Genomic DNA, 14,168 nt, shown 5'->3' with positions numbered 1-14,168 from the left:
GCCTGCTCGGTCAACAATATGGCCATCGGTTGCGAACATCGGTACCCTGGCGAGCTTGATGACCTCTCTCCCGTTGAGGAGAGACTCATTGCCCTGCATGCGCCCTTTGGCTATATCACCAAGTTCACGGTCGACAACAAGACCCGTTCCGGAATCAGCTACCGCAAGCACGTGAAAGGACATATCGTCGTCTTTCCGAACAAGGTGGACGATCTTGTTACCACCGTTCTTCCCCATCCCTTGCTGCAGACCATTGAGAATATCCACGTCTCTTGGAGCGGTTCGGCTAAGCCTGGCTCCGCAGACGTCAGACACCTGCTTCAGGTGCGCAAATCTCGAGTGGCGGCCGCCCTGGCATGGCTGCAAAGGAACAACCCACTTTACGAGAATATCGCAATCGACCAGGCAGAGATGGATGGCTGGCGGTATGCCGACGGCTCCACTGTTCCGACCGTCATCATGGACCGCATGCAGAGAGAGGAACCGTCGACCGTTGAGAGGACTCAAACTGACCACATAGTCCCGGACACTGATCGAGGCTTGGAGGAAAACAGTTTCAGAAGCATCGATGAACTTGTGAGCTCGATCGATGGCACCTTCGTCGACGAGTCTCGCGACTTGGACTGTACTCTATCGACTGAGCAGACTCGACCTCTCCTGGTGAGCTGGCGACTCTTGTCCCCGACTCGGCTGCCATCGGCCAGGAAGTTGAAACCATATGTGAGACGTCTGCATCCGCCATGTTCCTCTTGATGGACCGGCTGCCTTTGCGGATACCGATAAGCTGTCGTTTGTGGCGGGCATGGCCAACGCCAATCCGGATCCACGTGGCCGCTCTATACCATGCGTTATGCAGGTCCAAACTACGGAGATCAGCCGTTTGTCCGAGTAGAACGTGGTGCGGACTTTGCAGACAACCTGCACGAAGATTTCTTCCCTCGAACATTTCCCAAGCTTTTTCCGTGGGGAAGGGGCGGCCCGAAATCGAAGGGCGACTCGAGTCGTAGCCGACAAAGCGACGCTGCCGACCGTCGTCCGAATCACTCTCTTCAATACTGGACCAGATACGTATTGCAACGGCATGGAGGCCGATTCGCCACCCATCCTGTGTTTTGTTTCTTAGTATTCAACACCCTCCTTCGCTCCACCAACCGCCGCATCAGCATGGTCCGTGTCGCTAAAGATTCCTTCCACAGACTTGAGCAGGCCTATGCAAACTTGACCGAGGACCGACTGAAGAGGGCCGAAGTGGAGATGCGGGAGACGAGGACTACGTCGGACCCCGACATATCGCTCTTGCTTCGCGAGCTGTCGATCTTTGGCCATGCACAGCCGCTCTCGAACGAATCCCGTTTACTTATGCGGAGGAAGATACAAGCTCTAGACATCCGCGCCGGTATGCCTGCAATCTGGATTACCATCAGTCCCAACGACATTAATAACCCGGTAAAGATGAAGCTTGCCATTCATAGGCTCCACGATTACGAGTCTGCGAAGGAGCTTTTGGCCGATCTCCGTGAAAAGTACGACAGGATCGCCCTGAGCACCATGGATCCGGTCAGCTCGGCCATCTTCTTCCACCGAGAAATATCCTATTCTTTGAAAAGTATGTGAATACAGGCCGGGAATCGATCTTCGGGAAGATCAGCCACTACTACGCGACGGTGGAAACGAATGAGCGAGGCAGCCTCCACTTGCATGGACTCCTCTGGCTGGACGGCAACATGCGCTTACCGAACTTGATAGACGACATGGCCAATCCCGCGGAAGAAGCATATCGCGCCCAGGTGATTCGATATATAGACTCCGTCTTTCATGAGTGTCTAGATGAAGATGCCGGAAAAGCCGTGCGACAGGAGAGGAAGCCCATCGATCCCGTGGAGGAGGTCATGACCAGCACCTCGGCTCTCACTGCGGCTTTTGAAGACGAATCCAATTTTATCGCATACTGTTGCCAGGTGCACTCCCACACATACACCTGCCTTAAGTATTCTTTGAAGGGGGTCATCGACCGGGGGGCAGATCAACAGAGACGGACAGCCTGCCGCTTCAAGGCACCGTGGAAGATCGTCGAGCAGACAGGATTCACAGAGGATGGCTTGCTTCAGATTCGGCGCAACCATCCACTCGTCAACCGGTATAACAAGTCGTTGGCGGTCGGCCTTCGCCACAACCACGACGTCTCGATGATCTTGACCAAGACCAAGGGCCTGGCCATGGTGTACTACATCACGAACTACGCCACCAAGCTGGATACGCCGATGTGGAAGCGCATTCTCGCCACCGAGGTTGCCCGCCAACTTCGCGAGGCCGGTCGTCCGACGTCTCGCGCGCCAGGTCCCGCCCTGCCCGACGAGAGGCACCAGGCGGTATTGAACGAAAGCCGTCAATTCCTGATGAGAACGGCAAATCGCATCTTCTCCGAGCGACAACTCGGCTGTCGAGGTTTGTTACCACCTCCTTGGATATGACACCGACTTTACCAACGTGCCGCATTGGTCCTTCTTGAACTTGACGGCCCTATACTGGACAATCTTTCGGCTATGGGCGCATCTCCGCCATCAGGCCGGCGAGCTCACGGACGCCGAACAGCCCCCAGAGACAATCCCTCTGAGGCAAGGAGGGCGAACCCTATTATGCCTGGAGGCGTACGCCTACCGCGGTCATGTTCTACAAGACTTATGCCTGTATGACTACATGTCAATGATTCACTTGGTGCGTCGAAATGGTCGGAGTGAAGATGACTCACATTTTTCTCGATGGCCAGGATTCAGACTGTGAAGGCTGGATGCAAAAGCTTCGACGGCCCGACCAGTACGCCGTCCCGATCTTCCAAGGATACATCAGCGACGACCACGAGGACGATCACCCAGTCTATATTAAGCGGTACGCTCTAACCCCCGGCACCGTTTTGGCTCCGTCTGACACTCTGTGTAGAAACTCTGTCCTACATTTGGCGTTATTCGTCCCTTGGGAAAACTTCACTTCTGAGAGCCTAGGTGATATAACCGACATATGGACGACGCATCGAGCGGGCCTTTGTCCCCGCCTCCGTTTCTACGTCTCTAACATTTGTCTTTTGAGAAAGTCTGCCGAAGACGCGCGTAAGGACGCGAAGCTCTGGGCCAGTCGGTCGGAGGGCGACGACACAATTGACGTTGAGTACCCGCTTGACGATGGCCGATACGAAGAAGAGCCTCCAGCGATGGCTCATCGTCAGGCCTACAGAGCTCTACCCAGATTTTGCGAAATGCCGTGCAGGACACGGACGCCACAAAAGACTCACCCGTCCTTGGAGGTTTAATACACGATCTGTGCGAAGAGAACCCGGCTGGAGAAGAGCAACCTTTTGTCCAACGTCAAGAGGATCTGTACCGGAATATGCCCCATGATCAAGGTGACGCCTTGTGTCAACTCCCCATATCTCGAGACGATGTCCAGGCAGCGGCCAAGGCCCAACAACTATTGCATCTTCGGATGCTAGACGACATTGAGGGTGGTTCCCAGGGGACCATGCTTTCCGCGGATGGCGCCGACATCGACGATACGCTAGCTCGCTACGGCGATACGGAGTCCCCTGCTGCGCTCCCGGGCAGCGACCTCAATGAACGAGGCCCTCGGATGCTTGTCGACGTCAGTCCGGCAACTAGCTTCGCGGAGATGGGACACACCGCCGCGGCCAGCTTTACACTGAACTATCTACAGACCATGGCCCTTCAACTCGTTTGCCTGTTTCTGGACAAGTATACTGCTAATCCGGACTCAGCGGGTCAGCATCTTCAATACACCGGCGGGCCGGGTGGCACGGGAAAGTCGAGGATTATCGATGCCCTGAAGGACGTGTTCGCGGCGAGGAACCAGCCGCATCTTCTGCAGATAACCGGCACGTCGGGCAGTTCGGCGGCCCAGATTGGCGGCACGACGATCCACTCGGCCTGTGGGTTAGATTCCCATCGCGATCCAAACAAACCGCCTCCCCCCTTCTCGGAGGCGAAGAAGTGGATCTGGAAACAGAAGCTGGTACTCGTGATTGACGAGGTCAGTATGCTGGGAGGAGCCACTCTGCACAACGTCAGTCATTACCTGCAGGCACTCCGTGACTGTCCGGACGAACCGTTTGGCGGCATGCCCGTCGTTCTACTGATGGGAGACTTCTACCAGTTCGCCCCCGTGCGGGAGACAAGCCTACTGATCATCAGACCGCCGGACCGAACAGAGACCCCCTTGCGACAAGCGACCATATCTCACCACAGCGGCTGCAGATTGTGGCATCTGTTCAAAACCGTGGTGCTCCTCGAAGACCAAGTCCGCGCACGCAACGATCCCCAGCTCCGTGCACTCCTGGATCGAGTTCGTAACGGGCGCCAGACCCATGAAGATCTGAGCTTGCTCAATGCCAACATTGTAGGACGCTCGCAAATCACCTTCCACGATGGTTTGCGCGCTATAACGCCGCTGAACCGCACCCGGTGGGCCCTCAACATGGAAGCTGTTGTGGGCTGGGCGCGCTTCAACAAGCGGCACATCCGTATCTTTGTCTCGACTCACACCTGGCGCAACGGCACGCTGTCTCCAAACCTCATAGCGCGAACCATCGGACAAGGCGACGACTCTGCCTGCAAAGTCCCCGGCGTCTTCTTCTACGCCCAGGGCATGCCCGTGGTTGTGAACAAGAACATCTACACTGGCCTGAAGGTGGTGAATGGGGCTGACTTTACTGCCGTGGACGTGATAATCGATCCCAATCACCCGGGATACTGCTTGGCAGATGACGTGACCATCCACTTCGGGCCACCGCTCGGCATTCTTCTGCAGTCCGAGGAGACGAAGACCTTGGCGATACCGTCCTCCCGGTGGGGACAGTACTTATCCGGCCCATGTCGCATACACTTGATTCGACTAACTCTCACTTCAAGTTCTTATCCGCAAGATGCACGCGACGTGGACTGCCCGCTGTACCAGCGTTCGTTCTCACTGATTACAAAGCCCAGGGTAAAACATTCGTCGAAGTACTGTTGGAGCTGCGTGGAAATCGTGTGACCAATGGTGAACCCTCCAAGTGCGATTTTACGAGCCTCTATGTGCAACTATCCAGGTGCACCTCGCTTCGGGGCATCAAGCTTCTTAATCCCGTGAGACACCATGACTTCATTGGCAATGGGCTCGATCAGGCCATTCTTGATGGAATGCAGAGACTCAAGAACTTGGCCGCGGAAACAAGACGGTTATACAAGGACCAAGGTTTCGAAAAGTAGTGCTAGTATACTAACCATCCTTATAGTTTGACCTTTCGCCCGTCGTAACGCGGCACGTAGACGTCCTACACTTCATAAGGTGACCGGACCGCACGCCAGTCGTCCGGATCTCGCTCCCCTCCCTTCCCAGGACGTAAGCGCTTTTGCTCCTCACAATAATTTACCCACCATTCGTCGAACGCCTGGCGGCTGTAAAGCCACCTCGGCGGCCCGTCTCCTTCCCCGAACAGGTCCAGGATATGGTCGCAGAACATCCACACTCCTTCGAGATGCTGCGGATAAAATGGCTTCCTGTCCTTGCGCGCGACCACGACGGTGCCAACTTGTGACTGCCAGTCTGGAGGTGCAAACCCGGAGTTGGCATCAATATTGAGGTACGTAGCAATCTGGTTGTCGAGGTCTGCCTCGTTGACGGACTGAGTCCCCGTCCGATCCAGGACCAGCGGGACCTCGATGAGCCCTGGGACGGACGGCACTGACTGCGAAAACACGACATGATTCGCAGGGATTGTAGTGGCAGACCAAAGGGGAAACTTGCGTTTCTCGGCCTCACATCGGACAATGACAGCTTCGACATGCCCCGACTTGCTGTGCGTTTCAAACCTGATGTACCCATCGGCGGCGAGGCATGCGTGGGCGGCGGGGTGGGTTTTGCTGCTGGCGCTTGCTGGGGCGATGCCTCTGGCTCCGAATCGGTGTCGATGTTGTCCCACTTTGAGTAATCAATCGGAGGCATTGAGTCGATTCTTAACAAACTGTTACACTTTACTGCATGATTCGCGAACAGTTCAGACTCCTTTGCCCTTCGAGATGATGGCCTTACAAGTTACCTCCGCGTTCTTACCCCGCCCGCCCTCAACCCACCTTGTTGTGGCGGGGTAAAATGGCGTCCAAGCAGCCACACTACCGGGAGCAAGCCTCATCGTCTCAGCAGACCTGCCAGTGTGGAACCAAATTCAGTCCCGTTCCTCAAGGCATTGGCGGACCCTGCAAGGGGCCGCTCTCCAGTGTGTGCCTTGAGGAACGAAGAGACGAAAGGACCTTTCTTTCTTCCGCGGCCTTCCCCCGCGTTCCTCCACCACCCTACGCACGGATCACATGCCGCTTCGTGCCTGCAAGCCAGACTTCACCGCCACTCGTTCCTCAGGCACTCAGCCGCGGCAACCGGGATGAGCCTTTCCATTCTTGGTTCGGAGCGCAGTTTTGTGACACGTACCCTCATTTGGCTTAGACAGTGATGGGACGCTGTTACCCTGCTCCGAGGTCAATTAAACCCGTCCTGATTCGTTAGATTTGGCTTGATGGCACCATAATCTGGGAAGTAGCGTGTACGTATTCAGTCAGGATTTTAGTGTAGACACGTTCATTGGTTCAAAGAGATGTATCCAGTACATGCAACTTGCTATGCCCTGCCTCGCTGGGTAACATTGAACGACCTGCTCTTGTGAGATTACGGGCAAGTCTGTTTTCTCGGATTCCTCATTTCCAGATTTGTAACGCCTCGCTAAGATGCCATATACAATCGATTTATAATATCCCATTCAACGGGTTAATAGCATTGATGTGATCATCCTTTAAGGCACATCAGTCCTAGTATGTCGACAATTTTTTTTTTTGGGTGAATAGAGATGCCCGTACCCAAATGCACCGCTGTGATGTGCTGTATGAAAGAACATCCAAATGCGCATTTCGTTTAGCTCCGCCGTATCCGTTGCATTTTGGGCAGATAGATGTGCCAACCATGCCCTCGTCATTGCACTCTGAACAAGGAGGCATCGTTGTGCGAAAGCTCGTGTCGCAGCTAGAGTCTCGACGCAAGGGAATCGATTAGAGTACTGACTTTCGAGGTGTGGAGGTCTTGGTAGGCCTTTTTATAGACGGAGGTGCAACCCGCGACATGCATAATTTGCTCACACCCCTTTCTTCTGCTTAGTACAATATGTCTTCAACCAATTGCACTGTTTTGTGATTCCCTCCATGCTTCTGCCCCTTGCTACGCCCATGACTTGTTCACTGCTCACACGACACGAGACAATTCAGCCACATGATGCCAGAACTCCAGACTCGTTTCGTGTCTGTCGACCCAAGTCAAACGACGGCCAGATTTGAGAGGCGATCGCAGTGCCAAGTTTGTTTCGAGACGTTCGACACGAGCAATGCATTACGCGACCATGTCGGGGCTTTCCAGGTCAGGTTGGTACGGGCGAGCCACAGAGCCCATACTAATACGCTTCTCCAGCTCGAAGTACATCAGTTGATGGGCAGACTGCTGGAAGCTCAAGCGCATTTGCCTCTGCTAGGTCAACAACATGAGGTAGTGTCTAATCACGGCGAGAAAGCCTGCGACGGTTCCAACGATGATAGTAGCGACGACAGCAACGTCGATGGCGACGAAGACGGCGACGAGGCCGGTAGCGACCAATACTCACTCACGCCAGGATGGGGAGATGAACCCAGACTCCAGTGCCCATATCCAACATGCTGCCGCAAAAAACTGTTCAAGAGGAGGCCGGACCTTCTGAAGCACTACCAACGACGTATCTCTCCCTGCCCCCCATCCCCTGAAGGCATTCTGCTGACAAGGCACGATGGAGATGTCCGATGCTACGAGATCTGCGTGTTTTGCCGTGACACTTTCATGCGAGTGCGACAGTTTCTTCGGCATAACTGCAAACGGAAAAAGCAACGGACTAAGAACGTGAAAGAATTATACAGGAAAGAACGATGCACTCAGCTGCGGAGGTATGCCACTCAGCAGCTGGACGGGACGCTGGAAAAAAATCTCTTGAAGAGTCACGAGGAAAGCAGAAAACGAGGTCGAGAGGCGGTGGATTCTGAACAACCCCGGAAGAGAAACGTGGCGACTGTCAATGGCGATTCAAATCGACCATTTCAGGCCGGCGATGGCGCCCTTGGTAGGTAATTACCCAGCGTTTCTTCAACTTCACGGGTTTCTGATCGTTCCGATTCACAAGGAGTCGAATCTCGAAACAACGCATTCATCTCCATCCAATCAACGCCGATGACATCACTTTCAGCTCATCTTGGCCACACAGGTTCGGCAAGCGGGTTATCCAATGCAGAGCTCTCGTCTAGGACGTCATTCTCGCTGTCTGGCAATATGGAAAGAACGCCGAGTACACTTCAAGACACATATGCACCGATTTTTAATGACATAACCATAACGCCATATTATCATGCAGCGCAATACCCACAACTCCACCCCTTTCATTCAAATATGTTGGATGGAGGTTATCCAGAAATTCATTCTGTCGAGACTTCTGGCCGCATACTGCCAGCTCCTGGCACAGAGAATCAAGGAGGGTATGAGCAGACGAGTAGCGCAACGCAAGCCAACCCCTATTAATCATGTCTCCTCCTTTTGCCCAATGTATGTTACGTTCAGCCCGAAGTTTGCACTTTGCATAAGGGCAACTGTTTCTTCGATATCCTGTGACTTAGGCAGTTCCATCGGCCTCCACGCCGTGGTAACCACCTCCTTCGTCCCGAATGCAAAGACGGTCGCATTACCTTCCGTGACTGTGACGACGATTCGAGGATCCACAATGGCACTGCTCTCGCATGAGTCGATGCTTCAAGCACGAAGGATTGTAAACTTACAAGCCGCCTTGCTCGAAAGTAACATCTGTAGGCTTGAGGCCGAGGCGGACGAGAATGACGCGAGGGACACGCCACAGATTATTGTCCCCCTTCACGGAGGGTAAGTGATGACGGTGTGAACCTCCCCAAAAGGACACTTTGGATCCTTTGCTCCACAGTTGGACTAAAAGAGACTCTCCATCGGCTCCTGGATCGCTCTTCCTGAAAGTGTAATCGCCGGGGGCTGCGCCGATGGACCTGTAAAGACCTAGTGCAAACCAGACGAAGAAAGAATCGAGAACGGACCGTATATACTGCTGAAATGAGAGAATATAACTGTGCAATAGGAATCCGTACTAACCGAATTGTCGAGGACAGTGACCTTGCAAAACCGCAATCCCCCAGCTGATGCGAAAGGAGTACCTTCATTTTCCATCTTCTCGATACGCTGCCCCATGGTCGCATCTTTGCCGAAGAAGAACCCATGTTTCTCGATGGAACTCCGTATCTCCCCCGTTGATGGTGACTCAAGCGATTCCATAGAGTCGGTCCGCTTCGGTAGATCAATTCGTTGCTTCGTTTCGTCTCTGCCTCGTCCGTTTAAACGACAAATCTTTGCGGCCCAACGTGGGGTGACGATAAGCGTGGATCCCGGGGAGAAAGAAACGCCGCTCCGGGCTCTGAGTCACTACTACCTTTCAGGATTCCGGCTCACCGGGGTTAGTCAAAGAGCGGAAAAATATTAAGCCATAGCTGGCATACTCAGAAGTAGGCTGACTGCTTAATGACGAGGACGACAGCACGAACGACAAAGCGACAAACGCGCGGCCGATGTGACGAGGACCAGCGCCCACGGTCAACCTCTAAATCCAGCACAGCAATTCGACCTAGAACCGCGCCAACCATGAAAGAAATTTGTTGCCACGAAGGCGAAAGCGACGAGTGCTGGCCCTGGTGCCAACGAGGATCCATTGACACGAATCGAAGCTCTCCTGCAACGCGTCGAGGAACGGGCGGAAAGAGCCGAGAAACGCGTTGAGTCTCTGAAGGAGGTCATCCGAAGCGAGCTCTTCCCACGCGTCGCCTGCCGGTTCGAGTGCCTCACCCCAGTACCAGCATCTGCCACCGTCGCCGCCACCCTTTCCAATCCCGGGTCCACTGCCAGGCATTGGATTGGACTTCAGCCGGGTCCAGGACAGCGACATCAAAGAAGGCACTGTAGGGCCCAACGGTATACTGTGGCTCTGCCTCCCCATTAAGGAACACACAGGCCACAGAGAAGGTGCCTCGAGGAACGAAGAGACAAAAGGATCTTTCTTCCGCGTCTTCCGCGGCCTTCCCCCTCGTTTGCCTTGAGGAACGAAGAGACGAAAGGATCCTTCTTCCGCGCCCTCCCGCGCCCGTGCTGATTCGGACTTTCCAGCCACTCTTCACCGCCACCTCCGTGCCTTCTTCGACTGGCCAGGCCACAACGACCTTCTTGCAAAAGACTGACCGCCCGATCCGGCCCCACTGCCCGGGCCGCCTTCCCCCGCGACCATGCTCCGCCATCCCCGTGCACCATGCCGCGAGAACACCCCGTCGCGGTCTCACCCGAGGAGGTTCGCCGCACCTTGGGTGATATTGAATCGCAGAGATCCCGTCAACGCCGTTCCTATCAGCGCCCTTCACCGCTTGTCAGGGTCCCACACGACGAGATCCTCCGTGTCTTGCATGGTATGGATTGCCAACGTGCTGAAGACCGAGCCCGCCGCCGCGAAGCTCAATGCCAATATACCGTAACGGGCAGCCCCCGGCCACTCCATCACCCGAACGAATTAGAGACGAGCAGGCACATCCCGCTCCACCGCCCACGCAGCCAAAGCGCTCCTCCAAAAGACATAAGCAACCGCCAGCCACGCCATCGCCGAAACGGCCTAGAGACGAGCAAGCACCTCCCACTCCGCCACCGACGCAGCCCAAGCGCTCCCCAAAAAGACCCCGGCCGATGCGAGAAACCGTTCAACTACAACGAGACTCTGTCGAGTCTATTCTACATCACTATAACGCCTGTTTCCGCTCTAAGGAGCAAGCATCGTCAACAAGGTCCTGGTGCAAAGAAGTTCCACCTGCCCTTCAGGTAGAAGCCCCTAAGTCGTTCTACCAAGCGTTCACGGATGAGGGGACGTTGCCGATCTCCCACTGCGTCTTCTGCTACCGGAAGACGCCGCCTCGCGAACTCACCACCATGCAGTGGAGGGGTTGTTTATCGCCCTCCCTGCTGCAGGCTACCAGGACCGTCCAAGGGTGCGAGGCGTGCCTTCCGCCACACGAGGGCGCCGGAGTTGACGTGTGCCGCGAGTGTCGCGCCAGCTTCGACAGTGGACGGCTGCCTAAAGCCTTCTCGGTCAACAACATGGCCATCGGTTGTGAGCATCGGTACCCCGGAGAGCTTGATGACCTCTCTCCCGTCGAAGAGAGACTCATTGCCCTGCATGCGCCTTTTTGGCTATATCACCAAGTTCACGGTCGACAACAAGACCCGTTCGGAAATCAGTTACCGCAAGCACGTGAAAGGACACATCGTCGTCTTCCCGAACAAAGTGGACGACCTTGTGGCCACGGTTCTTCCTCATCCCTTACTGCAGGCCATTGAGAACATCCACGTCTCTTGGAGCGGTTCGGGCAAGCCTGGCTCCGCAGACGTCAGACACCTGCTTCAGGTGCGTAAATCTCGAGTGGCAGCTGCCCTGGCATGGCTGCAGAGGAGCAAGTCCGAGCAACTCGCTTTACGAGGATGTCGCAATCAACCAAGCAGAGATAGACGGCTGGCAGTATGCCGATGGGTCCAGTGTTCCGGCCGTCATCATGGACCGCATGCAAAGGGAGGAACCGTCGACCATTGGGAGGACACAAACGGACCACATAGTCCCGGACACTGATCGAGGCTTGGCGGAAAACAGCTTTAGAAGCATCGATGAACTCGTAAACTCGATCGATCCTACTTTCGACGCTGAATCTTGCGATTTGGACTGTACTCTGTCGACTGAGCAGACTCAACCCTCCCCTGGTGAGCCGGCGACTCTTGTCCCCGACTCGGCTGCCATCGGCCAGGAAGCTGATACTGTCTGCGAGACGTCTACGTCCGGCATTCAGGCCGGCGAGCTGAGGGACGCCGAACAGCCCCCTGAGACAATCCCTCCGAGGCAAGGAGGGCGAACCTTTCTATGCCTAGAAGCGTACGCCTACCGCGGTCATGTTCTACAAGACTGATGCCTGTATAACTACATGTCAATGATTCACAGCTGGTCATCCTTAGGCGGCTGGACCAGAGGGCCTCCCGGGGCCGTGGGTCGAGGCTGGCGGAGGGGGCCTCCTGTCTGCGCCATACTTTTATGGGCCTTACCGGCGCGTGTGGGCACGCCGTTGAGCGCGACGTCCCAGTAGCTAATGAAGTCGCGCGAGATGTCCTTCGCGAAGCTGAGCGCGTGGCCCGAGGTAAACTGGGCAGCTGTCTGGTCGAAGGCGGTGCAGAATGCGCGGAAGACGGCCAGCTTTGCCTGTTGTGATTCCATCTGGCTGGCGATGAGGCTCTCTGCCGCGTGAGCAACCGTTACTGCTGGGCCTTCCGCGTCGGGCAGGTCGTCCGGTTCATCGGTCTTGGTTTCATCTGCTGCGTCTCCCATTACAGCATCTTCCTGCTCGGTGTCGGCGCTGTCGCTGCTCGTGGAGCCGAATGGAGGGTCGTAGGGTTGCGCATCTTCGCACCTGCAATTCGGAAGGTGCTCGCGTGGGGCTTGCCGGAGGAGCGCTTCTCTAGCTCCTGGGGTGTTCGTAGGAGTCATCGGCTCTTCTTGGGGCGACAGTCACGCCTGGTCCGCGGGTGGATGCCGTCGCCGCCCTCGGCCTGGAGCGAGGTGTTGAACGCAGGTACTTCCTTAACAGCGATGGGGGGGTTCACCTTTAGGTGGGGCGAGCGTCAATAAAGTGGGGCATGGCACGAGTAATGCAGCGAACGGAAATTTGCAAACCACGCCCTGCTTGCTTGTCTTGCACCGTTGGATTGCGTTGGATTGCCACCGAATGCACAGTACTTCGTACATCGCCATACATAGTGGCTCTTCACGCTGTCGTAATACTTGGGGTATGTCCGTTGCTGCCCGGATAGCATTACTCAATATTATTAACAGTTGAGCAATGGCGGTCCAATCACATCAGAAGATTGTGGTAGAGACTGCTCGATTTAGCCGTGTCTCATTGGCCAAACAGATTGCGGTACTCCGTAGAAAAGCGACCAACCCAATTTTGCATATGTGCGGAGAGCTGCAGGAGGGCATCGTCCCTGCCAGGGTCTCGTGTTTCACTGCACCCCCTGTGAGTCATAGGCATCACCGCATCCATGTCGGCCGATTTTTGCCCAGCCACGAATACCGCAAGGCAGACGACGGCGTGCTTTCCCGGTCTCTCAGGCGTCCGGACACCCGCTTTCGAGAGACACCTCCAGACATTAATGTCCCTTGACCCTTTATGCGAGTTGAAAGATTGCCTCTGAATATTGGGTAGCGGGCCACGGAGCGTTGCCGCCTCGAGGGAGGCGCCAAAGTGGTGATAGCATGCAGCCCCTCCTCTGCCCACACGTTAAGTGGACGCTCACTGAAAGACATATGTCACTGTGGTAGATGCTCCAAGGTCAGGGGTTTTCTCCCGCCTAAAGCGCGGTCGGTCTTTTGCGTGATCATGGAGTTAAGTCAGGGGCTCTCGGCTGCCGTGTGCCTGAACATGTTAAAATGCCACCGCCACCGCGGACGGCAAGACCAGCTGTGCATAGCGACAGTGGCACAAGCCATAATGAGGCCTTCCGGGCGTCAATGAGGCCGATCCAAGCATTTAGCCAGTGGACACCCTGGCGTGTTTGCCCGAGGCATATCCATCACTGACCGGATGAATATCGGCCCGATGTCCAGCTACGCCATGCGCTCTTCCACCCATCCCTTCGCGCTTTTGGACACATTCCTACTTGGGCCCCGAATCCTCATTCTTGCAGCATCCCCGTGATATCTTACCTTCCTGGCGATGTCTGCTGAGCCTGTCGACCACACCTCATTGCAGCATCGTGGCGCTTTCTACGTGCTGCCAGATTAAATGGCTACTCTGTCGGAACACGATCGCGACGTAATCGCGCGCCACCCCTTGGACAGCTCTCTGGACCATCTAAAGAAGTCACTTCAGGATGCAGAGGAGTCTTATATTTCGATCTCCGGATCGCATGATGATACTGTCAACCACTCTGCAGAGAATCGTCAAAAGGCAATATCCCGTCTACTAATCACCTTG

At 55.3% G+C, this 14,168-nt stretch overlaps 2 protein-coding genes across 2 annotated transcripts; one reads left to right on the top strand and one right to left on the bottom strand.

Annotated features, from left to right (window-relative positions):
- Positions 1-18: 18 nt before the first annotated feature.
- HRG_00761 (PIF1-like helicase domain-containing protein) lies at positions 19-4,777 on the top strand (the record flags this gene model as incomplete). Its single annotated transcript, XM_044859232.1, has 8 exons — positions 19-660; positions 1,207-1,606; positions 1,747-2,369; positions 2,446-2,715; positions 2,768-2,886; positions 2,938-3,128; positions 3,221-4,698; positions 4,769-4,777. The coding sequence occupies 8 exons, from the start codon at positions 19-21 to the stop codon at positions 4,775-4,777; spliced, it is 3,732 nt and encodes a 1,243-aa protein (XP_044725632.1).
- Positions 4,778-12,133: 7,356 nt separating this feature from the next.
- Positions 12,134-12,679, bottom strand: HRG_00760 (uncharacterized protein; the record flags this gene model as incomplete). The annotated part of the gene is made up of 2 exons (XM_044859231.1): positions 12,134-12,554; positions 12,636-12,679. 2 exons carry the CDS (start codon positions 12,677-12,679, stop codon positions 12,134-12,136), a joined length of 465 nt encoding a protein of 154 aa, XP_044725631.1.
- Positions 12,680-14,168: the final 1,489 nt, after the last annotated feature.

Source organism: Hirsutella rhossiliensis (genome assembly GCF_020360975.1).
Source record: "Hirsutella rhossiliensis strain HR02 chromosome Unknown scaffold00001, whole genome shotgun sequence".
NCBI classification, from domain to species: Eukaryota; Fungi; Ascomycota; class Sordariomycetes; order Hypocreales; family Ophiocordycipitaceae; genus Hirsutella; species Hirsutella rhossiliensis.
The sequence above is the reverse complement of the archived record's forward strand: the minus strand, read 5'-3'. Positions and strand labels throughout refer to the sequence as shown.